At 40.7% G+C, this 24,935-nt stretch overlaps 1 protein-coding gene across 1 annotated transcript in view; it reads left to right on the top strand.

Moving 5' to 3' along the window:
• CLVS1 (clavesin 1) overlaps positions 1-24,935 on the top strand; it is a 185,585-nt gene that overhangs the window by 123,478 nt on the left and 37,172 nt on the right. Inside the window, exon 4 of the mRNA XM_053558400.1 lies at positions 23,750-23,860. Coding sequence (XP_053414375.1) covers positions 23,750-23,860 — 111 coding nt within the window. The remainder of the gene's footprint in view (positions 1-23,749; positions 23,861-24,935) is intronic.

Genomic DNA, 24,935 nt, shown 5'->3' on the forward strand with positions numbered 1-24,935 from the left:
TGTATTCATAGAACCGTGCAATCATAACTGTCTAATTTCAGAATATTTTCATCACCCGATGAGAAATTCTGTGCCCGTTAGCAGTCCTGCCCCAGTATGCCCCACATAGCTAGATTTTGATTGAAAAAATTGTTTAAATGGCCCACTTTAAAGTTTTTGTCATTTGAATGGGCATTTTACTTTTTTGGTGTGGTGCTTTATCACTCTTCTGCCATTTGCTTATTCATTGGTTCTTCAAATATTTATTGAGTAGCATCAGGGTATACATAAGGTCAGGGTATACATAAGGTCAGGGTATACATAAGGTCAAGGTATACATAAGGGTAAAGGGAGTAAACCATTCCTCATGTCAGATAGAGGTCTGCTTTTAGGGAAGCTTAGAGTACACTGGCTATATCTTAATTCTGTGCTTGACTTCTGTGTGAACAGATACAACATCATTTTGCATGGAAATTAGAGTTTTAAGTTACTATGAATAGAATACCATCATTTGATAGCTCTGACCCCACAGAGCTATGAATACATTTTATAGAGATGCATATTATGCAGACAGCCTACAAGCTTAGTTAGTTAAAACTAAGTTACTTCTCCAATCAGGAGAGACAACACGGTGTCCCCACCTCATGCTCTGCCTCTATTCAATTCCATTTTAGGGGAGGCTGAGCAGGGTCTGGCTGATGAACACCCACTTCTCATCACCACAGCTGTGTGCCTTCTCTGAGAGGTCTATGGTGTCACCCTCATATACTCAAAACATTATCAGATTTATTTATTTCCATTACATGAATTCTTTGATGTACAAAGGCTTACCTGACAGCTAAGTCACGTGGTACGCTATCACTTCTGGTGCGTGATTTTGTGCATCACCACGTATGAACTTACAATATTTGCTAGTTGTATCTGGTCCTTGTCTTATCCTCCCAAATAGAGTGAAGTTGCCTGAAGGGCAGAGGGCTCATGTCGATGTTTCTGTGTCCTGCCCTATCCCAGCCCTGTCACATGGTGGGGTGTCCTCATGCCATTAATATATGACAATTGATGGAATTGGTTTCGATGACAGGCAGAAAGCTATGGGTTGAACAACTTTTCTACTGACCCCCTTTTTATGGTATTGAGTGGAGTTGGCCCTGCCTGCCGCTGTTGCTATGTCCCTGCTTTTGGTCTATAGCCCACTCCCTGAACTACTGGATTTGTCCTGTGTTTGAGCACGGGTCATATGCCGGGCCCTGTTCAGGTGTGTGACGGAGGGTTCCTCTTCTGTGCTCATATCGTATCCTCATTTCCATCACCACGCTGACCACATGGAGTAATGGAGATTTGATTTTCTGTCTTCCTCTGCAGACCATGGGCTCCTCACAGGCAGGATGGTCTTTACACAGCTTGGTGCAGCGGGCCCTCAATCAATGTCATGTGAATGAACAAATAAAAAGGCTATTATTACAAGGTCTCTGCTTGGCTTAAATACAGCACAATGTTTACTGACTAAACCCTCCCTCACAGACAGTGCTGTGTGAGCTGGTGCATTGTTGTGATGAAAGAGCCATGAGTTGTTGGTGAAAAGTTCAGATCATGTTTGTTTAACTTTTTCACACGGCCTTTTCTGTACTTCCAAGTAATAAACTTAATGAACCATCTATCCAGTTGGTACAAATTCATAATGAATAATCCCTCTGATATAAAAAACAGTAACATTGTTTTGACTCTGGATTTGGACTGACAGAACTTTTTTGGTCATAGAGAATTGGCTGACTTCCATTGGGCACTCTGATGCTTTGTTTCCAGGTGATACTGGTACACCCATGTTTCACCACCAGTGATGATGACATGGCCCAAAGCAACATCTTGCCTCTCCAGAAGGTCTTGGCAAACTTCAAGTCTCTTTTGCTTTTGTTCATTGGTAAGCTCCTTCAGGACCATCTTTGCAGACACCTTTCTCATGCCAGGATTTTGAGTTAGGATTTTCCTATTTCTCTAGTTGGTTTGCTATACTTCTCACAGTAAGTTGATAATTTTCACACATAATTCAATGAGTTTTTGATATGTTTTGTCAGTTATGCTCCTTCCTGGCCACCTTGACCTCTTTTCATCAATGATGCTTTCTCTCCCTCAGAAAAACTTTACACTGTACATTGCAATCTCTGTCATGACATTATCCCCACAAACTTGGACTAACATGTCCCTGATTACACTTCCACTTTTGCCCAAGTATAACAACCAATGTAATTTTTGTTCATTGCTCTAATTCAAGCTCTGACATTCTCACGACACACAAAAACACATATCAACAATAATGACCGTCACTCAGCAAGACATGGCCACGTGTCAACATGAACACACATGGGAGAGGATGTGAAGCTTACTGAGCCATTCGTACAGTGCTGCTGGGATAAGTGTTTGATGGCAAGTCCACAGACTTAATGCTCAGGTTCCAGGATCCCCTCATATACCCAAATCTATACGTGCTGAAGTCCCACAGTCAGCCCTGTGAAACTGTGTGTAGGAAAAACAAGCCTTCCTTATCATAGGCTTCAAATCCTGTGATGCTGTATTTTAGAGAAAAAAAATTGAAATGTAGGTGGACCTGTGCATTCCAAACCCATATTGTTCAAGTGTTAACTATAATGTATATATAAGTATACACGTTTGTAAGTGAATCTGTGTGTCCAAGCATATGTGTTTGTGTCTTTGTTCATTTGTGCTACTGTAACAAAATACCTGAAAGTGGGTAATTTGCCTACAATAGAAGTCTGTTTGACTGGCAGTTCTGGGGGCTGAGAAGTTCAATACCAAGGTGCCAGTACCTGGCAAGGGGCCTCTTGTTATGTCATCCCATAATGGGAAGGGCAACTAAACATGCCAAAATAAGAGAATCAAACTCATCTTTTTATCATGAATCCACTCTGCACTACAGTATTAATTCATTCGTGACCCAATCACCTCCTAAGTATTCCATCTCAAGACGTAATCACCTCTTAAATGTTCCACCTCTCAACACCAGTGCATTGAGGATAACATTTCCAACACATGATTTTGGGGAAACACATTCAAAACAAAGCCATGTATATGTATGAAGTTATTGTATCTAAAAGCATTTTCTTAAAGTTAATAGCTAATACTGAAAGCATAGAATCTGAAGGAGTATGGCCTAATGGTATAAATTGCAACAAAGTACTGTTTTATCTAGTATAACATACAAATTATATATGTAAATTTGTGTTACTAATAAAAAACAAAAAAGGCACTTTTCCCGGTGTATATTGGAATAATAGTAATATATTGTATATTGTACTGATAGTAGTAAATTTTACATTCTAATAATAGTAGTAAATTTTTGCTAATTGAAAAGATATAATTTTATTAGTAATAATCCTTTCTCCCTGGCCCTTAGATTCCCAAAGATTCTCATAGCTGAGTTAAAAGCACAGTAGAATTTAAAACTTAACAAGTCCTATTGGTGAGCTGTAATTTTCCCTGAAATAATTTCTACCATATTTGTTTTGCTTTGTTATTAACTATCAATATAAGGAACATTTTAATGATGAGAATTACTCAAATATTTGTAACGATTTATATTTACTGAGGAGCCAATTGTGCTTTTTAGCCCGTACCCTTAAAACTGCACGCAGGCCAATGTTAACACACAAATAAGTGTGTCCAGAGTGCTGTAAAGTCTATATACCTGTCAAAATTCTTTTGCAGACACCTTTCTGAATCATAGACGTGTGACTGCCTCAGTTCTTGAGAGGTGATTAAATCCAAATTTATGGAACCACAGGGTAGTTACGATGTGATTTAACAAGACTTTTCATTGGATAGTGGAGTAATTAGTTATAAGGTGATATGGGCCCCTTCCAGCATGGCAGACAGATGAACAGAAAGAAAGGTGGAGGGGTGAATAAAATTCTCCTTAGGGCAATTATTTGCCTTCCATGTCCTAGGCATGTTCCTCCCAACACTTCCACCTCTCCCACCACCCCCCAGCAAACTAGCAAGCTCAAATCTGGGCAGGGAAAAGCAATGTTGTCTGCATATGTGAAATGGCTCTAACTTGATAAGGGCCCTTTTCAGGGTCAGATGAACCCAGCCTGACTCTTCTCTGGGGACTCAGGTTCCTGTGACGGACCTGGTGTCTCTCAGAGCTCTGCCACTGCCAGTGTCACACTCTCAGGACAATACCGAATCAGTGCTCCATGTGTGTCCTTTAAGTGAAAGATTATGCTCTGTCCTAACCTTAGACAAACGCTGGTGCCTTTGAAACTCTACTGGACAGTGCAGTTGTGTTTCCAAGACCTGCGATCAAAGGAGTGGAAGATGGACAAACTCCTCAGGGGCGGGGGCGGTATTTCCTCTGCTCTTACTTGGTTCTAGTAAGAAATCAGTGGGCTTCTTTCTCTTCCAAGACCTAAAGATCACAGGCAAGCTGGGTGAATGACAGAGATTTTCAAATGACTGAAATGCAGTGCTAATTTTAAAAAGAGACAAGATAACTTCTAAAATTGCATGCTCCGAACACCTTAGAACTCCGATTTTTATAATAGGTTTGCTTAAAATAGTATTTAATAATATTTAAACTGTCATGTTGCCAACTGAAGTCTGATAGATATGGTATCTGAAAAACATTCTTTTCTGACTTACACAGTGAGACCAGTAAGTCCAAAATTTCCCCACGGGGATTTTCTAGAATTTTAGTTAGCCTAAAATGAGGGCCCCAAATGGGTCCTGTGCTGGAAAACAATGTATGCATCCAAGTTCAACAGTGTTCTTGTCTATGGGGCTTTCTCAAAGGCAGTAATTAAGTAGACAAATGTACTTGTACTTGTACTCCTCTGCTTCCTAAGAGGAGATAAAGTACGTAGCATTTAATCTGAAACATTTTGTTGCATGTGGGAACTGCTTCCCAACATTTTCTACAGCTGCCGTCCTGGTCCCCAACCCCAATCCGGGACCATCTCCAACAAGTACTAGGCCATGTCCTGTGAGGCTGCCCAGCAGGTGGTGAGCAAGTGAAGCTTCATTTCTATTTACAGCCACTCCCCATCACTTGTGTCCTCACCTGAGTCTGCCCCCCTCAGACCAGCAGTGGCATTAGATTCTCTCGGGAGTGGGAACCCTACTTTAAACTGTGCATGTGAGGGATCGAGGTTGCCCACTCCTTATGAGAACCTAATGCCTGATGCTCAGAGGTGGAGATGGCATATGCTTGAGTCATCTTGAACCCATCCTCCTCCCCCCAGGTCTGTGGAAAAATCGTCTTCCATGAAACCTGTCCCAGGTGCCACAAAGGTTGAGGACTGCTGCTCTGGGAAATACGGCTCCAGTCCCTGCCTTACATCAGACACAGTGGGAGGCTCCCACCGCTAAGCTTAGCCCTTCTCTCTCTGCAGGAACATGTCCCAGAGGGTCACAGAGTTGGCTTCTCACATAGCTGGCCAACTGTTTAAAATTCTGGCCCCTTCTCCATCTCTTTCTAGCCTTCTGCCCTGTTTATTTTCTGGTGTAGCATTATTTAGCATTTTTTGTAACTTCGTAATTTTGTTTATAGTCTCTCTTTTCCAACTACAATGTAAGCGCTTCGAAAACAGCAACTTTTATCTCTTTTACTCTTTGAAGCCCTGGAATTTTAAGAGTCTACCTGACTAGAGTAGGTCCTTGTATATGTGTGTCAAAGAAAGAAATGGTAAATTCAAACTGTCTACGCCAGAAAATTCCCATGTCTTCCCTCATGGTTAATTTGTTTGGTCAGTTAAGTAATTATTGAGTACCTACTGTGGACCATGTTCTGTACCTCCTGCCAAGACATCCTCTTTATGGTGAAGCACAGAAAACATTTGATTGATGTCGTTTGCTAAAATCCTGTCCTCAGAAGACAAATACATTGCTGCCTCTGTGCGTCCAGCTCTCAGGTTTGACTAATCCTTCTCTTCCAACCGTGACGCACAGGTTTTGTTTTCCAAACAGAGTATTCATCTGCACCTTAAGAAAGGTGCTCCTTAGATGGATGAAAAACAAATATAAGATGTATTAAGCACCCGGGTTAGAATGAGTAGGAAATGTGAAGTCTTAGAAATAAGACCTCATCTTGTATCAGAGGGTAAACCTTGCTGGAACCTGTGAAATCACTGTTTGTTACATAGACACAACATAGCTTTTCTGAACACTGTTCCAGGATGAATTGTGTTCTTCCTAAATTCTCTACCTAACCTCTCTAACCTCCTGTACTTCTGAATGTGACTGTATTTGAAGACAGTGCCTTTAAAGAGGTAATTAAGGTGAAATGAGGTCATGAGTGGGCCCTACTCCAACACAACCGGTGTCCTTGTTAGAAAAGGAGATGAGTAAAGGGACTCGGTACTATTATGAAACCAGTTTACAATCACTCACACTTTGATATGAAAACTAAATCACAACTATGGCCCAGGAGGAAGGAGGGAGAAGGGGGATGGAGGGGGGAGGTCAGATCGAGGGAAGGTGAATGGTGGGATCACACTTATGGTGCATAATGCAAGGGTACATGTCGGATCTATTAGTATAGAGTATAAATGTCTTAACACAATAATTAAGTAGACGAGATGAGGGATATAGTAACCAGTGTGATGTAAGCGTTCCTAATTCTATAAGAAATCAGCACATTGTACCCCATAAATGCATTAATGTATACGTGATCTATGTGTTTATAATTTAATAAAAAATAAATTTAAAAAAATGAAAAAGAGATGAGGACAGATGTGTCCAGAGGGAAGACCAGGAGAAAACCCTGGAGGGAAGTGGACCCCTGCAAGCCCAGGGGAGAGGCCGCAGCAGCAGCCAAATCTGCTCACATCTTGATCTTAGACCTCCAGCCTTTCAAGCTGCAAGAAGATAAAATCCATTTTGTTTAACACATGCAAGTCTGGTGCCTTGTGATGGCGGCCCCCGCAAACAAATATAAACATCAGTTATATATATAAATAGAACAGAATCTTGTTCTTGACCTTAGGAACTCAAAGTTTGAGACAACAGGAAATAGGTGACCCTGCTCCTGAGCAATAATGCGTCTGATGCAGGTGTCCACATGACACCCTGGAGCAGGTGGCCCAGCAGCCTCTGGTGTAGACCTGTGCTTTGGGGCTGGTGGGCAGGCTGGGAGGATGTTGTCCCTGGACTGGATTTAACATGGAGGCAGGGATGGAGATGAGCTGGCGGGGGCATTTTCCAGGTGGAGCCAGCAGCAAGTGCCCAGGCAAAGTGGTCCAAATCAGGATTAAGTTTGGTGGGAGCTTGGAGGACTGGGAGGTAGGTGTGGGAAGCAAAACTGAAGTAAACAGAGGTCAGCTCTTCCGGGGCTTTAAATCTCCTCCAAGGAAACACGGGTTTTACCGAAAGGCGATGGTAGGTCACTGGACAGTTATAATCAAGGTCATCGGGCCTAAATGTTAGGGGTATTTCTTAGGAAGTACAGGGGAGACAGAGGCAGAAAGATCAGTAAAGAAACTGGTATCAAAATTAGACAAAGAATGCCGAGGGCCGTGTCTAAAAAAACACCGAAGAGACACGAAGGACAGTGCACTTGACTTGAGAATAAACATGAACATGAATAAAAATATTCCCAGGAGAACACAGGTGGGAGACAAAGGCAAGAGAGGCCTGCGGTCCTGAAAAGGGAAAATAAAAGAGAACCGCGGTAAATAGAAAACCCAACCTCGGGGGCTTTTTTTTTTTTTCTCTCTCGCTTTACTTTTGGGAGACATCCTGATTATTTCTTTTTGGAGGACTCTTTTCTTAAAAGATTTTAGCCATTTGCAGTGAATTAGAATTTTGTTTTTGTTTTTTTTTTAAAGTCTCCTTAAGGCTATGCTCAGTGCAATTTCCTGAATATTTTCATTCTTTGGCACAATTCAATTAAATTCCATAAACATTTGAAATTTGATTACAGGGTAGTCAGTTACCAGGCCTTGTTTTTTTCCCATTAAGCTCATTTTAATAGTCTCAAAATTTAGGTTGCTTGAAAGGAGTAATGTATTAGTAAGTGGTGAAATGATCACAACACAAAGAAAAACACTTCCCATATGTACAGTGCTTTACAATGCACCAACAAACTGTTTCTCATTGGAACTTCTCCGTGACAGTTGAAATAGATGAGGACTACTCTTACACAGGTAGGGATCTTAGGGATATACAATAAAGGCAAAAAAAAAATTTATTTTTATTAAAGTCATTTTAAAGTCATTTTTTAGGAAGGAGATCAAAACCATTCGTTCATAATTACTCAGGACTGGCAGGTTTTGTAAGTTGTTTCCCCGGTTGTAAGAGTAACAAAAAATAGACGATAGGGGGAAAAGATTAAAAGATGGCAGGGAAGTCACTCTACTTGTAATAGGCTCTGAGTTTATCACTCAGAGATAAACACTATTAGTATTTTAGTGTATATTTTCTAGGTTTCGAATGTATTTTACTAAATGTTACTTCAAGTGTGTAATCTCTCAAATGCATTTTGCAGCCTGCTTTTTCAAATAGCCGCTCATAATTTAAATTGCCTACAAAATAGTCTTTGCTGGGACACATTTCCTCTTCCTTATTAGAAGACTATGTTAAAAAAAAAATCAGCCCTTTCATTTGCATATCAATTATTTCCTCCCTACTGGATTCTTCCCACCAGCTTGCAAATGCACTGCAAAGTATCTCATCTTCAAACAAAACAAAATGAAACATACAGCTCCCTGGATTCCATATGCCTCCTGTGCGTGTGCGTGTGTGTGTGAGACAAAATCTCCCTTAGTCTCCTTCAGTAGAATGCCCTGGTGTCACAGTTCACAGCAACCTCCAACTCTTGAGCTGAAGTGATCCTCTTGCCTCAACCTCTGAGTAGCTGAGACTACAGGCACCTGCCACACAGCCTGGCTATTTTCAGAGTTGGTGGGGTCTCAGCTCTTGCACAGGCTGGTCTTTGACTCCTGAGCTCAAGCAATCCACTTGCCTTGGCCTCCCAGAGTGCAGGGATTACAGGCGTGAGCCACCCTGCCCAGCCCTCCACATGTGTCTGGAGTGAGCTGCCTTCCCTTTCACTGTAAAAATCCTTGACATTTTAATCTACACTCACTCTCTCATTCTCTCTTTGGCACATTCTAGTCAGGGTTTTGCTCCAGCCACATCAATGCAACTGCTCTTCAATGTCAGTGACCTTCACCTTGCCATATCCCAAGGACACTTCTCAGTCCTCATCTTTTTCAGCCTTTCAGGAGCATTTGGCACCATTGATCACTCTGTCCATGGGGAAAACCCTGAGTTTCTCTGAAAATTCTCCCTTCTCGTGGCCTGTAGAACACCACCTTTATTCCTGCCTAACTCCACCCCTCAGACGTCTGTTCTGGATTCTTTTCCTATTTACGCCCTTAAAACGCAGGCAAGATGGAGGGCTCGGTCCTGGGTTCACCTCTCTTCTCCACTCAATGATTTCTCCTCTACTGGATCATTCCCCAAGCTTGCACTACAAATGCACAACAATGTATCTTCCTCTCACTTTCTGGGTGACCTCACTCGACTAATGACTTTAAATGTCATCTACAAGCGGATATCTTCTGTAGGGTGGAGGGAAAGGTTTTCTTCTGCCCTCTCTGAAGGTTGGTTGGGATGAATTGACAAAAAGATTAACAGGAGAAAAGGCATACAAATTTATTAACAACTATATGTACAGAAATAATACAGAATGTGAGACTCAGAGAAGGGCCAGAGAGGTGAGGTTTAAACACTCTCTTCATAAAGAGGAGAAGATGGGAGGAATGTTGGCAATTTTGAGGGTTAATAAATATTATTCAGGGGAAATGAATGAGTCAAAGAGCCAATGACAGTTTGTAAGAAATTCTCTTTTTGGATGAGATCAATGTTCCAGGAAGGTCAGGGATGGAATTGTTCCAGGAAGAGAGTGGTCTTACCATGTAGATAACGTCTTTTAGGTAAACCCTTGGCGTCATCAGGAGAATAGATGAAAAGTCTGTCTGGGTGAGCTGACAACTTACAGTCTTTTCTCCAGTGGTCTGTCTTTCCTGGTTATTTGCTGAGATTCTTAGAAAGGAAGCCTCAAGACAATCCCATTCAATTTTGAAAGAAATTTTTCTCAGTCAGTCAGACAAGGAAAACTTCCAAAGAACACCCTTCCTGCCCTTAAGGGACAGACACAAGAGGTTAGAGTCCTTAGTTCTAAGGCAACTTCTAAAGTCCTCCAATTTCCTTAAATTCAAAAATGCTCAGCATGCCAAAGCACCTACCTTGGATGTGGGTCTCTATGCCCCAACCTCCCCAAGTGTGGTTAGTGCTGAGTTCATCAGGACAGAGTAACCTGTTAGTTTTCCTAACAGAATGAAGGTTTATTTTTCACTTCCACAAAATTCTCTACTGCTGACCTGAGTTAGGCAGCAATCCTGGGCATGAGTTTCCAACACTGAGTGTCTCCTGGGATGGGACACCTGTTCTACGGCTCTGCCTTATTCTAGGGCAATGGTTCTCAATCTTCCTAAAGCTGCGGCCCCTTAATACAGTTCCTGTGGGTTGCAACCCGCAGGTTGAGAACCACTGTTCTAGGGCCTCAGAAGCCTTCACTTCCAACCACAGAGACAAGGAGAAAGGGACAAAGTGAAAGATTTATGGCTATTTTATGTCTGGATCTGAAAGTGGTGGACCTTACTTCCATCTACATTCCATTCTCTAGAGCAGTGATTTTCAACCAGTGTGCTGTAAGAGGATCTTAGGTATACCATGAAAATGTTTAAAGATCATCAATTAAATTATTTTTGAAAGAAGTTCAAAGCACAGTGAGTATATTCTTCTCTATTTTATTATTTTTTAACTCTTTTTGTCAATCAACATACTCTCAGTGTGCCATGGACGTGTAACTATAGTTTTAAGTGTGCCCTGAGATTAAAAAAAGTTTGAAAAACCCTGCTCTGGAGCTTGGTCATATGGTCTTACCTAGAGGGAAATGTAGCTTAGCCTCACTCCTGGAAAGAGGGAGTAAGTGTTGGTAAACGCCACCATCTTCATGGCAACGGGGAAGGACAGTATCACAAGTGAATTTCATGGCTTTGCCTACCCCTATCTTGATAGAAACCTCTCTACAATCATTTTGGAGCTGGACTACTGCCTGTGTCCGACATGACGTAGCAGTGTATATTTAGTGATTCGACCATGGAATATACTCAAATAGATGGAAGTTCACAGCTGACTCAAATATTTTACAGACTAAGCAATGTTAAAATGAATGCATCTATACTATTGTACATACAATGATTTCCCCTTAGGGAGGACCAATATAGAGAAACATGGGTTTATCTTTAAGAGGGCTTACTAAGAATGCTTGTTCATTCTATTCTAATAACAACTTTAACTCTCTTTAGATGACAGCCCTTTCGAACCATGGTCCCTTGTCAAAGTCACGTCAAGCACGTGCAGCTTAAACAAGAATAGGAATTTTAATTGGTATTTGAGATGTATGCTTAATGGAATGTTCATTGTTTTATCTGAATCAGTACACATGTGTGTGCTTAAAAGCCCACAGGAAGATGGTCAACAGTCCAAATATTACCAGTTTTTAGTTCAAATGGGCCAATTGTAGAGAGATCTAGTAGAGAGATGAGAGTTTAGGCCATAAGGTCTAACAGATCTGGATTCAAATTCTACTCACCCTCTTAAGTGGTGTGTACACTTGGACAAATTTTTAATTCTAGGCAAAGCTGTTTCTTCATCTGTAAAGGTGGGTGCATGTGGTATGGATCATATAATACTGATACCTACCTCACTCTGTCATGAATGTTACACGAGATGACACACATGAAAGTACTTAACACAGTTCCGAATGCACACAAGCGTCCAGTAATTCTTAGTTTTTAAATTATCTTTATCTATTTTAATATTTTCTCTTAAATTAAGACTTGAAAATGTGTGTTACTACATGCATTTATTGCAAACTTGATTAGAGACCAAAGATATTTATGTGATTAAAAGTTTAACATTTGCCAAAAGTGTTTTGAGTGACTTTCTTCTATCCCACTTCCTTCTCCAAGGGACACCGTGATTTGTGAGTTGAAGCACTAATTGGCCCTCTGGATCCCATGAAGAACACTGCCGCTTCTGGCATTGATTTCCTCTGCAAATCAGAGATTCAAGCGATCTGGGTTTCTCCATGAATTGGCTTTTAAATAACAAGCAACAATCATTTATTAACCACTTAGGGTCCCCGAGGGAAAGTTGAATGAGGATAAAGGATTGTGTACTAAACATAATGTATTTGCTATTTAATAGTCAAATATAAACCCTTTTGAAGTCACTGTGGTTAGAGAAGCTGGAAGTGACTTTTATGACTCATTAAGTTTCAGTGCTTGAGTTCATCTCTGCTGACTTAGCCTGACCAGGCCAGACAGATTTTGATTCTATCTTTCTCTCCTTGCAACCCCAGTAGCAGTCACCTGCTTGGTCATCTTGCTTGGCCAGGAGTGGGATGGCCAGAGCCAGGAAAGGGTGCAGTTCTCCTAATTGAAGCTCATTAAGTAGGAAGTAAAAGAAGCCATTGAGATTATTTTTGTTTTCTTGATACTTGAAGGATTTTCTCCCAGGAAATGAGGCAGATAACAGTGTAATCAATATATTCTTTAAACGTATAGTAACATTATCCATTGTCTTGGCAGAAAATTGTTTATATAAAATATGCATTTTATATAAAATATTCATTTAAAATGTGCAAAAGTTATTGTTTATTGATTCTAGGTAGCAAGATGGGGGCCTTGGAAGATGGCATGGCACAGTTCCTCTTTTTTTAAACTTCAGATTAATATGAGGGTGCAGAGACTTAGGTTACATTGTTTGCGTTTTTTAGGTAGAGTCCAAGTTGTAGTTGTGCCCTTCACCCAAGAGGCGTGCCCTATACCCTTGCATTGTGCCTGTTAGGTAGAAGCACACTAATCCCTCTCCCTCCTTCCCTCTGCCCCCACCTCTTCCCCGGACCCCCACTTGAGTTTAATTGTATTTTTCTTTTGTATGGGTGTGTACTAGTTCATCTACTGGTTTCATGTTAATTTTGAGTACATTGGATACTTTACTTGTTCTGTTCTTGTGATACTTTACTACGAATATGCTTCAACTTCATCCAGGTAAATACAAAAGATGTAAAGTCTCTACCTTTTTAGGGCTGAACAGTAGTAAGTATTCCATGATATACATATGCCACAGTTTATTAATCCATTCATGTGTAGATGAGCACTGGGTTGATTTCATGTCTTAGCAATTATGAATTGAGCTGCGATAAACATTCCAGTGCAAGTGTCCTTATGGTAAAATGTTTTTGTTTTTCTTCTTCTTTTTCTAGGTAGATACTTAGTAATGGGATTGCAGGATCAAATGGAAGGTCTACTTTTAGCTCTTTGAGGATTCCCCATACTTCTTTCCAAAGAGGTTGTATTAGTTTGCAATCCCCCAGCAGCATAAAAGTGTTCCCTTTTCTGCACATCTGTGCCAGCATCTGCAACTTTGGGACTTTGTAAAGGGGGCTGTTCTCACTGGAGGTTAGGTGATATCTCAGGTGTTTTTCATTTTCATTTCTCTGATGATTAGGGATGACTAACATTTTTTTCATGTGTTTTTTGGCCATTCATCTGTCTTCTTCAGAGAAGGTCTGTTTGTATCTCTTGCCCACTTATAAATGGGATTATTTGCTCTTTTTTGTTGATTAATTTGAGTTCCCTGTAGGTTCAGGTTATCAACTCTTCGTCAGATTCATAACATCTAAATATCTTTCCCATTCTGAAGGTTGTCTGTTTGCTTTCATTGTTGTGTCCTGAGCTGTTCAGAAGCTTTTTAGCTTAATTAAATTCCATTTATTATTATTATTTTTTTTTTTTTTTGGTGTTCTTGAGACTGCCAATGAGTGTTCTTCATAAAATTTTTCTGCAGGTTGATATCATCAAGAGTTTTTCTCATGCTTTCTTTCAGGAATTTTATGGTTTCCTGACATAGATTTAAATAGTTTATCCATGATGAGTCAATTTGTGTAAGTGGTAAAAGGTGAGGGTCCAGTTTCAGTCTTCCACACATGGCTAGCCAGTTCTCCCAGCACCATTTGTTGAACAGGGACTCTTTTCCCCAGTGTGTGCTTTTGTCTGGTTTATGGAAGACCAGATGGTGACATGAGGCTGGTTTCGTCTCTACATTTTCTATTCTGTTCCGTAGATCTGTGTCTCTAGTTTTGTTCTTGGCAGGAATTTGACAGGTATGCACAACAAGATGAGTTTCCATATATTTATTTTCCTCCCTCCCTTCTTTTACTTTTTTTTTTTAATAGAGGTCATCCATAAGCTTAATCTTAGAAAAAAAAGTGGGACTAAATAAAATATAGGAACTCCTGGGGGCAGATCAACCCTTGAAGATCGTCCAGCATACTCCCATATATTTCTCCATAACCAAATATTTTGCTAGCTCTTTTATATACAGCTATTTTATTTGGCTTCTGCAGGACATCCAGCCTTCCCCTGATCTTTCTGGCTAAGCTGTTTGCTAGCTGTACCCTAAGGAACTCCCATAAATCACAGAATCTAAACCCTGAATCTTGTGCTTTTTCCTCAAACAAGGCATTGTCCTTTCTCTGTGTCTCTGTCACTGGACCATGAACTGATTGAAGGCTGACTATGAGGCCTGATAAATTAAGTTTGTGAATTCATCCTGGAAAAAGTGCTACATACCTCACTGTTGAATGTTACCATGGTCACCTCTGAAGTACTTCCCTGGGGAAGATGTGCACCCAGCCCTGAGTCCACCCTTCGAAACACTTTTTCTAGAACGAGTTTTCATACTTGGTTGTTGGACCTTCCTATCATGACAGCTCTGATGATCATTCTAGAAAAAGAGTTCCAACATTGCTTTGAAGAGTGGACTAGGTGCTGGCATCCGTGCACAGCTTTGAATGTGACCATCGTGATATTCAGCAATGCACCTGAAGGGCAGCAATGTAGCACTTTTTCTAGATGAGTTTGTGAACTTAATTGTCTGACCTCAAATAAAAGGGGTGGTCAAGGGATACTGTTCAGGTGGCAGCTAGGAGATGTTATGTGCTTGATGTGCTGGTCTGGACCAATTTGGTAGAAGGTAATTTTTGTTGCATATGGTTAGGAAAATTGCCAAAGCATTAGAACTGTTCGAGAGTCTCTAGAGAAAACTTTATCTTCTAGCTAACCCTGCAGAATATATCCAAGGCCCTCTGAACCTCAAGAGAATACAGGGTTGGTGTAGCATCTCAGGCGTCAACAGTGCCTTCTAGGAGCTTGTGTTCTGAGAAAATCCGTTGCCTGTCGGGATGGTGTGCAGCTGCCCAGCTTCCTCCCGAGGGAACACACTCTCTTCTCTCATGCTCGCTACGGATACGATCTGAAAAGCCTTTGCCATGTACCTGTTAGGTCATGAACTTTCCATTTTCTTGCAAATGGTGGGAGAAGGTGTCACTTCCAAACCAATACCTTCATGTAGTATGAGAGAAACTCATCACCATAAAATAGGTGGAGCATTTTTAATCATCTCTTTTGCATCGATGAAGCCCATACCTGCTGCTGAAATGTTTTCATGTGCCTGCTTTGATGTGGGAAATCGGTGTCATGGGTGGGACGAAAATGAACTGAATAGATAAAGTCTGATTTCCTGCTATGTGCTTACAGCCCCTGCAAATCCACTCATGCAGTTATATCAGTGAGCAGGTGCGCCGGCCAAACGCTGAGGGCAGCCTTCCTTGGCCCAAAGGGGAAGAGGCAGAAGGTTCAAAGGCCAGCTGCTGTGTCACCCTCTCTCTTTTTTTCTGCCTGTTTTGTTGATTGATTTGAAGGGTGCTGGTTATCAGCCCTTTGTCAGATTCCTAACATCCAAATATCTTTTCCCCTTCTGAAGGTTGTCTGTTTGCTTTCATTGTTGTGTCCTGAGCTGTGCAGAAGCTTTTTAGCTTAATTAAATCCCATTTATTCATCTTTGTTCTTCTTGAGACCCTTTTCCAGAGAATTCTTAGTAGGAAGAGGAGTTCACTGCATTAGCAACTGTGAGTGGCCCTGTTCTAGTTTTCCCGTCAGAGCAGGGGGACCAGGGGAGCACAGAAGGGAGTGTGGGCATCCCAGGTGAAGGAAGCTCCCGAGGCAGAGCTGTCCCGGGTGCAGGTGCACATGGAGCCTGTTATTTAGCACATGAGCTGCGGGCATTACAAATCTTAGAAAGCAGCACTAGTAAGTGCTTCGTTAGCCAACTGAGCCAACTGCCACCAGTAAAATCTGTCTCTGATGGACGAGGAAAGACGCTTGCCGGGATTGTGTTGCTCCTAAACTCTGACCCAACACAACACAAGCCTGTGCTTGCAGACTGCCAGTGTGAACACCAAGCATGAAGTGCTCACTAAAACATTCAGTGCGTTTGCATTGCAAGAGTCACTTAACACTGTCCCTGCCAAATAAAGAGCCCCTTGGACAGAATGTCCTGAAATGTATCTTGTATCTTACAGTTTGCCATGACACTTTTTGTTTGTTTGTTTTTTGAGACAGAGTCTCACTCTTGCCCAGGCTAGAGTGCTGCGGCTCAGCCTAGCTCACAGCAACCTCAAACTCCTGGGCTCAAGTGATCTTCCTGATTCAGCCTCCCAAATACCTGGGATTACGGGTGCGTGCCACAATGCCCAGCTAATTTTTTTTCTATTTTTGGTAGAGATGGGGTCTTGCTCTTGCTCACAGTGACCTCAAACTCCTAAGCACAAAGGATCTTCCTGCCTTAGCCTACCAGAGGTGCTAGGATTACAGGTGTGAGCCACCACACCTAGCATTTTTGTTTGTTCTTTTAACATCCCTAGTAAGACATAAAAAAACATCCTTCTTTCATTTTTCAAGATGCAGAACATCCCATCACCAAGTGACAATACCTTTCTTACCATGCTACTCCCCTCAGCCCTACCCACTCCTTAACTCCTGGCAGCCACCAATCTGTTCTTTTTCTGTAATTGTGTCATTTTAAAACTGTAACATGAACGGAATTATACGGTAACCCTTTGGAATTTGCTTTTTTCACTCACCATTCACCCCCCAATTCTACATATACCAATTGTTCCTTTTCATTGCTGAATAGTATTCCATGATATCCACACACTAGGTTATGTAACCATTTGCTTATTGAAGGAAGGGCATGTGGGTTGTTTCCACTTTTTAGAAATTACAAACAGAGCTGCTATAAACATCTGTGTATCAATTTTGGGGTGAATAGTAAGTTTTCATTTCTTGAGATAGATTTTCAGGGGATAATGGCTGGGTCATATGGTAGTTTCATGTTTAGTTTTTTAAGAAAACTGCCAACTGCCACATTGACTTCCAGAGTGGCTGTAGCATCTTGCATTCTGACCATCAGTAAATGAGTAATATGAATGATGAGAGTTTCTCCACATGCTCACCAGTATCTGGAGGTTTGTAAGCCCTTCTCATGGGTTTGTGGTATGATATTTCATTGTGGTTTTAATGTATATTTCACTAATGAATTAACGATGTGGAATGTCTGCTCATAGGCTTATTTGACACCTGTATATTTTGCTCAGTAAAATGTCCCTTTGGGTCTTCTGCCCATATTCTGGTTAGATTCTGCCTGTTTTCCTCCTGTTGTGTTTGAGAGCTCACCACATGTTCTAGGTACTAGCCCTCTGCTGAGTATGTAGTTTGCAAATATTTCCCCCAGTCTGTGCTCTCTCTTTTCATCCACTTCACATGACCTGTCACAGAGCACTAGCTTTTCATTTTTACTGTATCCAATTTATTAGTTTTTGTTCATGTTATAGATTATACTTTTGCAGTCAAATCTAAGAATCCTTTGCCTAGTTCTAGATTTTGTAGGTTGCCTCCCATATATTTTTTAAAGTTTCATTACATTTAAGTGCATGATCCATTTTAATTTTTGTAAGAGATGGGAGGTTTGTCAGGTTCACTTTTTTTACCCAGAGATGTGCAATTGCTCCAGCACTGTCTGTTGAAAAGCATCTTTCCTCCACTGAAATGCTTTTGTGCCTTAGTTAAAAATCAGTTTAGCACATCTGGGTTCTGTATTCTGTTTCCTTGATCTGTACACCTTTTCCTCCCCTGTTACTATATAATAAGCCTTGAAATTTAGTAGAATTTTTCCTTCTGTCAGGGGTCTTTAGGACCCTCAAGCTGTCTTGTAGCTCTGGTCGAATCACTCAGCAGAACAAGCAAGTTTGCCTGAGTTAAAGCGAAAGCAAAGTAAAAAGGGAAGGAAAATAAAACAGCCAGGCTCTCCTGTGCGGAGGCGGAGAAGCAAAGTTTATTTAAAGGATAGACTGTTCCAGAGAGAGTGGAAAAGGGTCCCCTTCACAAGTGAGAGGAGCCGCTGTCCCAAACATAGTACACAGCACTCAGTGTAAGTATCTTATCTCGGCTCCCCCTATAATTACCTATAAAGCTTTCCATTGGGCCCCCTGGGACCTTAGGTCTTCCTGTCTACTTCTCATTGGTTACAGATGACCTCAGTTGCCACCTGTGCCCATATCCTTTCCTTTTTTATTTTATTTATTTATTTATTTATTTTGCAGTTGTTGGCCAGGGCTGGGTTTGAACCCACCACCTCTGGCATATGGGGACAGTGCCCTACTCCTTTGAGCCACAGGCAGCCATGATTGCTACCTGCTATTTTCTTGATAATTGTAATAGTGGCAACATTAGTATTGTGATGTGTGTGGCATTTGCAGTGTGCGTTGTTCTGAAACTGTAACTATATTGCCCAGCTTCGTGTTAGCAGCTGGAAACTGTATTTATGGACTTGGTTAATGAGTCAAGACAGAAACACTTCGCTTCAGGGCACCCTTAACTTTCTTACCTAGGAGGCCAGATGTTTCTCTCAATTCCCTGTAGCCCCTTGCTATCCCTAATCACCTTCTACTTTATCCTTTTTCAAAGTTGTTTTAACTATTATTTTATTTCCATACAATTTTTAGAATAATTCTACCCAATACTAGCAAAAAAAAAAATCTTACTTAGTTTTTTAAAACATTGCCTTAAACCTGTAATTTAATTTGAGGAGAACAACATATATATTATGTTGTCTTACAATCCACAAACATGATATATCTCTCCATTTATTTAGATCTTTTTAAATTTTTTTCATTAGCATACAAATTCTGAATGTGTTTTGTTAGATTTACATGTAAGTATTTAACATCCTGAGCAGGTATAGATGACAATGTATTTTTAATTTTGGTTTCTTCATGTTTATTGTTAGTATAAAGAAACAATTAATTTTTTATGTTTATCTTATATCCTACAACATTGATAAATTTATTGATTAATTTTAGGTAATCACATTATTTGCAAATCAAGACAAGTTTTGTTTCCTCCCTTTTAATCTGTGAGCATTTTATTTCCTTTTGGGTCTTATTGCTATGGCTGGAGCTCTAGTGTTGTGTTGAATAAGATCGTAGGGAAAAGTATTCACTTTCTTATCATAAAGTGTAACATTATATGTAGATTTGGGGCAGATATTTTAAAATCATGTTTAGGAAGTTTAACTCGATTTCAATTTTTCTGAGAGTGATGTGTTTTGAATTAAAAAAACATACATAATCAGAAGAAGAGAATGAATCAATCTTAAAGAAGGAGTCTAAAAATTGAGTAAAGTTGGCTACACCCAACTGGACTTTACTCTCACACAACTGAGAGTAAGCTTACCACAACTCTTTCTGTTCTGAGGAGTTTGAACCTGTGAACTAAATGGAACTATGAATCAAATAGTAAGTTGCAGAAAATGCAAAGCACATCTCCTTATCTACATTTAAGGTCTTTACTCGTTGAGAGATCGTAACTTCACATTGAGATCCCAGCAAAAGGAAAGTTGTTGACCCCAGTAACACAGGGCATGGACAGAACTCAGGTTAGAGAAGCAGGAAAGGGTCAAAATCACAGAGCACCTTGCTCAGTTGCAGTTTTTGGCAAACACGGTGCTTGTCATGTAGCGGACACCCATGAATGTGTGCTGAATTGAAGAGATGCAAGGCATGAACTAATGTTTTAGGAAAGAGTTAAAGACACTAAACACATCAAATAACTATGGGTTTTGGTTTTCCCCACTATTCTGTAAATTCTATATTGTATTATTCAATATGTGAAATCAGACATATTGGATCATATCAATGAATAGTTGTTAAGTCTAATTTTCTTTTCAAATATGGTCTCACTGAGAAAGGATGGAAGGGACAAGAAGTGACAGGTTAGCAGAGTTGGGTAACCCTGGTGCTGTTCATCACGACATTTAGTTCTCTTACTGGGCATGTGGTAGAATTTTACTTCCTGAGGGCCTGAAATTCAGGCATGTGTTTGACCTATAACATGTGACAGATAAAGCATGTCACTTAAAGTGACACCAACTTTAAGAGCTAAGGTGTGATTTTTCCAAGTCGTTTCCCTGGGCTGTGGCAAGCAGCACTGTTCCAGACGGGGCAGGCTGCATTCCTGGCTGAAGAGCAGAAACATTAGTGTGAGCAAGAAATCAAGCCAGGAAGAACAAAAATCAAACACGACATTTAGTATATGCAAGGAATCAATCGCAATCATTTTAAATGATAAAAAAAAGCAGGGGCTATTAGTTACTATGACATTATGTAACCCACCCTAAATGATAGGAAGTAGTAAGAATATGTCTTTGCAGTGGGATTATAGGTGATTTTTCTTTTTCTTTTTTATTTTATTTATTTATTTATTTATGTATTTATTTGTAGTTTTGGCTGGGGCTGCGCTTGAACCCAGCACCCCCAGTATATGGGGCTGGCGCCCTACTCCTTGAGCCACAGGCACCGCCCGATTTTTCTTTTTAAAAAACTCTTGTATTTTCTAATTTTCAAAATAAAATGTTTTTTTTTTTTTTTACTTTTCCAGATTGTGCATTTTTTTATAATAAAGAAAATTATTTTTAAATAAAATGGGGAAGCAGACATTTTATGATTGAAATATGTTTACAATTTGAAGTGATGTTATATTTTATTGATAAATGTATAAAATGTATAGAATTAATGGGATTTTCTTGAACTCAGGATATGTCTTGGTACAAACTCTTTATTCTCTAGGAACTCTGAAAGACATAGTCTCATGGAATCAGGGCCTGCCATCTTGAGAGATGTCTGTTCTAGCTGCTCCTTAAAAATGCACTTCTATGAGGGTGGTGGACCCCTGAAGGTCTCGGGAGACTTCTGTGGGACTGACAACTTCCCCTGTGTCTGCAATTAACTAATATGATCAGGCAAAGGTGACCAGCAATAAGGTGTGAACCGTAACAGGGTTCCGTTTGCCAATTTTTCTGTCCCTTACTTTTCCCTGTGCACAACACACACACACACACGCACACACACACACTTGCACGCACACACACACACTCACACACCATTATCAATGACATGGCTGAGCTCATTCAGGAATAACCAGAACATGGGCATATTGCCTTTATTTGACAGGAGGGCCTGCCATTTAAATTTTATAGAAGGCATATGAAAAAGAGTGATTCTGTTTCTAGTCTACTGCAAGCCAGAACCTCCCAGGCACAGGCTTTACATGTGTTTGTCTGCACACATCCCTGGCTGGCTGAGTGAGAGCAATAAAAGCCCACACCTTCAATCTGGCAGACTCTTCAGCCGGAGCAGCTAGGGAGAAAGGGCAGGGTCTCAGCTCTGTAATGTTTTCTTTTGGAAGACAAGTTTTTGGCGACTTTGATGATTGAGGTTTCACACACAAATACTAAGCATCTCTAGATATTTTTAAAGGGTTCATATTTTGTGGTTTTGTCCCATTGTCTCTCAAGTATCATTTAGAATTTTCTTCTATTTTATGACCAGAAATGTATTACATGACAGGGCATCAATAGACGTAGGACTCTCATATTGCTCTTATTGGTCCTACTAAAAAAAGATAGCAAAGTCCCCATTTTATAAATACAGGCTTTGCCCTTACTCTTTTGCTATAGCCTCTCAGCGCCCACAGTTAGTGTTAATGTAAAGAATTATACTTCTGAATAAGATGGCAAAGGGGCCAAAGAGAATGAGGGTAGTGCATAGCACTTACTGCAAAGAAAAAACTTCACGGAATGGTCTGGGGTTTTGTTGTTCATTTCTTTTTATTTTTTATTTAAAGAAACAAAGGACTTTTAGAGCTTGAACTATACCCAAAATAAAAAAGATATCCTCATTAAGAGCTTTTACATTTCTAGAATTAGATTTATAATAGTACAAATTAGTATAAATAATCTCTCCACGCCTGTACTTGGTCATTCCATTAAGTTTTAAAAAATAAGAGAGGCCCAAAAAGAATAAAAAAAAATAAAATAAAAAATAGGGCAGTGCCTGTGGCTCAAAGGGGTAGGGCGCCGGCCCCATATGTCGGAGGTGGCGGGTTCAAACCCAGCCCTGGCCAGCAACTAAAAAAAATAAAAATAAAAATAAGAGAAGCCCAACAAAAAATAAGTTGTCCAGTTTAGCCTTCAAAATACTTAACTTATTTCTATTCAGTAAAATGTCTAGAGAGAGGCAAAAATTATTTTTAAGTTTTTCAAATGTCAACCCTTAAGCACAGTTCCATGTACTTGTGTCGGAAACTAGGTCTTGGTGCAGAAGACGCCTGGGGATCCTATAGACTCAAAAGGTTCTCAAAAAAAGTTAATAACCCCTTTTCCTTGTTACTAAAAAAGACCCAGGCAGGGCATTTTATAAACCCACAGGGAACAGGAAGCTGCTTGCTCTGCTGCTCAGGCAGCAGGCTCCCTCCTCTTCTACCTGATCTGGCTAACATCTTGCAAAGATGTTTGTTGCAATGAAATTGATTGATGGCAAACTTGGCAGTTTACTTCACCGTTGGATGCTTGTTCTCTTTTAATTCTGTTAACGGAGATGAACCCGAGCTGCCGAAGCCATTGATCAGATCTCAGGACCTAGACATGTGGGACTAGCTCCGACTTTGTGGCCAGGCCCCTTGTTCTGTAAGTCTAATTAGCACTGATATAGTTTCCCAGCATCTAAAACATAAGCTGACAGAGATTCCAATTCCCTGATTTGAATTTTAACATTGGAATGATTTTTTAAAAAGCTCTTACTTCCTGATATTATAACACGTGTTGGTCTTCAGAAAAGGAAGTTCATGTTCCCCCACTCTGGGGATGGTCAACAAGCCCATCAACCAACACGTGTCCTTTCCTTGGGACCCACTGTGCGCCCTGGGTGACATAAGAGTCAGTGCTGCCAGCTGTGGAAAAGTGTGTGGGCAAACATCCTTAGACCTTAGTTGATTCCACACAGCCCCATCTCCTAAGACTCCTTGAAATACTTTTGCAACCACTTCCCACCTAGCCATTGTCATGATAATACCGGTGCAGAGGGTGGAGGGGGAGGACTGGGAATGGGGGTAGAGAGAGATGTGTGTTCAGAGCCTGTGAGAACTGATGGGGTGGTCACCCAACGCCACAAAGAACTCAGACCCCCTCACTCCAGCTGCACGCTGGCCAGGTAGGAGGTCAGGACAGGCCTGGCCTCTGTGCACGACTTTTAAGTTGTGAAGTCAAAAGGAGACAAGAGAGGCAAGGGGCGTACCAGAAACTTAGTTTGGAAGTGTGTTTCCCACCATGAACCCAGAGCGTCTACCAGCAGAAGAAACGGGCTGTTCTTTGGGGTTTGGTCCTGCTGGCTCAGTCTAACCTCTGGTGCTTACTAATTGCTATGCGTTTGTTTCTCTCTCCATCCCAGGACAGCTTTCCTGCCCGCTTTGGAGGAGTCCACTTTGTCAACCAGCCCTGGTACATTCATGCCCTGTACACGCTTATCAAGCCATTCCTCAAAGACAAGACCAGGAAACGGGTAAATTCCAAATGCCAAATTGTGCCAGGGACAATGACGGTGACCGGCTCCCTCTTGCTTTCTCCATCTTTCCTATTTTGTTTTTTCTTCTCTCTGTCCTTATCTTTCACAGAGGTTTTTCTGCAGCCTCTGAATGTCAGCTGGAGTTTGCAAATGGCCTGGATCTAATCAATAATTCAGCAGAACCGGGTTACTTGCAGAGTTCCAGTGACAAACTGAAGGAAACTTTGAAGGCATGCAAGGACCAGATGTCCATTTTATTTTAAATGCTCATGGGAAATACTGGATCCAGCTGCTTCCTGTTCATGGAATATGTTAATAGCTAGGATTTTTGTCCTGCAAGTGTACTATCCCTATAAAGAATGTTTGTAATTTTTTATGCTCCCATGACTTTGGGGCAATAACTACTAGCTCTATCACCTGTAAGGCTGGGAATAATAATGCTCTTATGAGGAAGGCTTTTTAAATCTGAGTCACATCACTTGGTAGCATTTGTGAAGCCAGCTTCCTCTAATCATCAGAGCTGGGCTTCATGGGATTCTGACTAGCTGAGCAACTGAATATTCCTTAACCACTCTGCATCTCCATTTCCTCATTTACAAAATGAGGAAACGAACACGCGCATCTCAAAGTATTTGTCGGGGTAATTTAATGAGACAGCATATGAAAGGGTCTAGCATGACGCTGTTCATGTAGTAGAGACATGGTGGCTTTGATTCTTTTTTATCATTTAGCTCCCTTTTCTTTTCCCCCCAACATTATCAAGGTATACTTGACAAATAAAACTTGCATATACTTAAGATGCACCATGTAATGTTTTTATATACATGTGCATTGTGAAATGATTGTCATAATCAAACTAATTAACACATCCACCCGTTACCTCACATACTTGTAGTTATGTGTGTGTGTGTGTGTGTGTGTGTGTGGTGAGAACACTTAAGATCTTCTCTCCTGGGAAGTTTTAAGTAGACAATACAGTATGATGAACTATAGTCCATGCTGAACATTAGATCTCCAGAATTTATTCATCCCACTTGAGCTAAACTTTGTAGCCTCTGACCGACACCACTCC

The sequence above is a fragment of the Nycticebus coucang genome, chromosome 13 (assembly GCF_027406575.1).
Source record: "Nycticebus coucang isolate mNycCou1 chromosome 13, mNycCou1.pri, whole genome shotgun sequence".
NCBI lineage: Eukaryota > Metazoa > Chordata > Mammalia > Primates > Lorisidae > Nycticebus > Nycticebus coucang.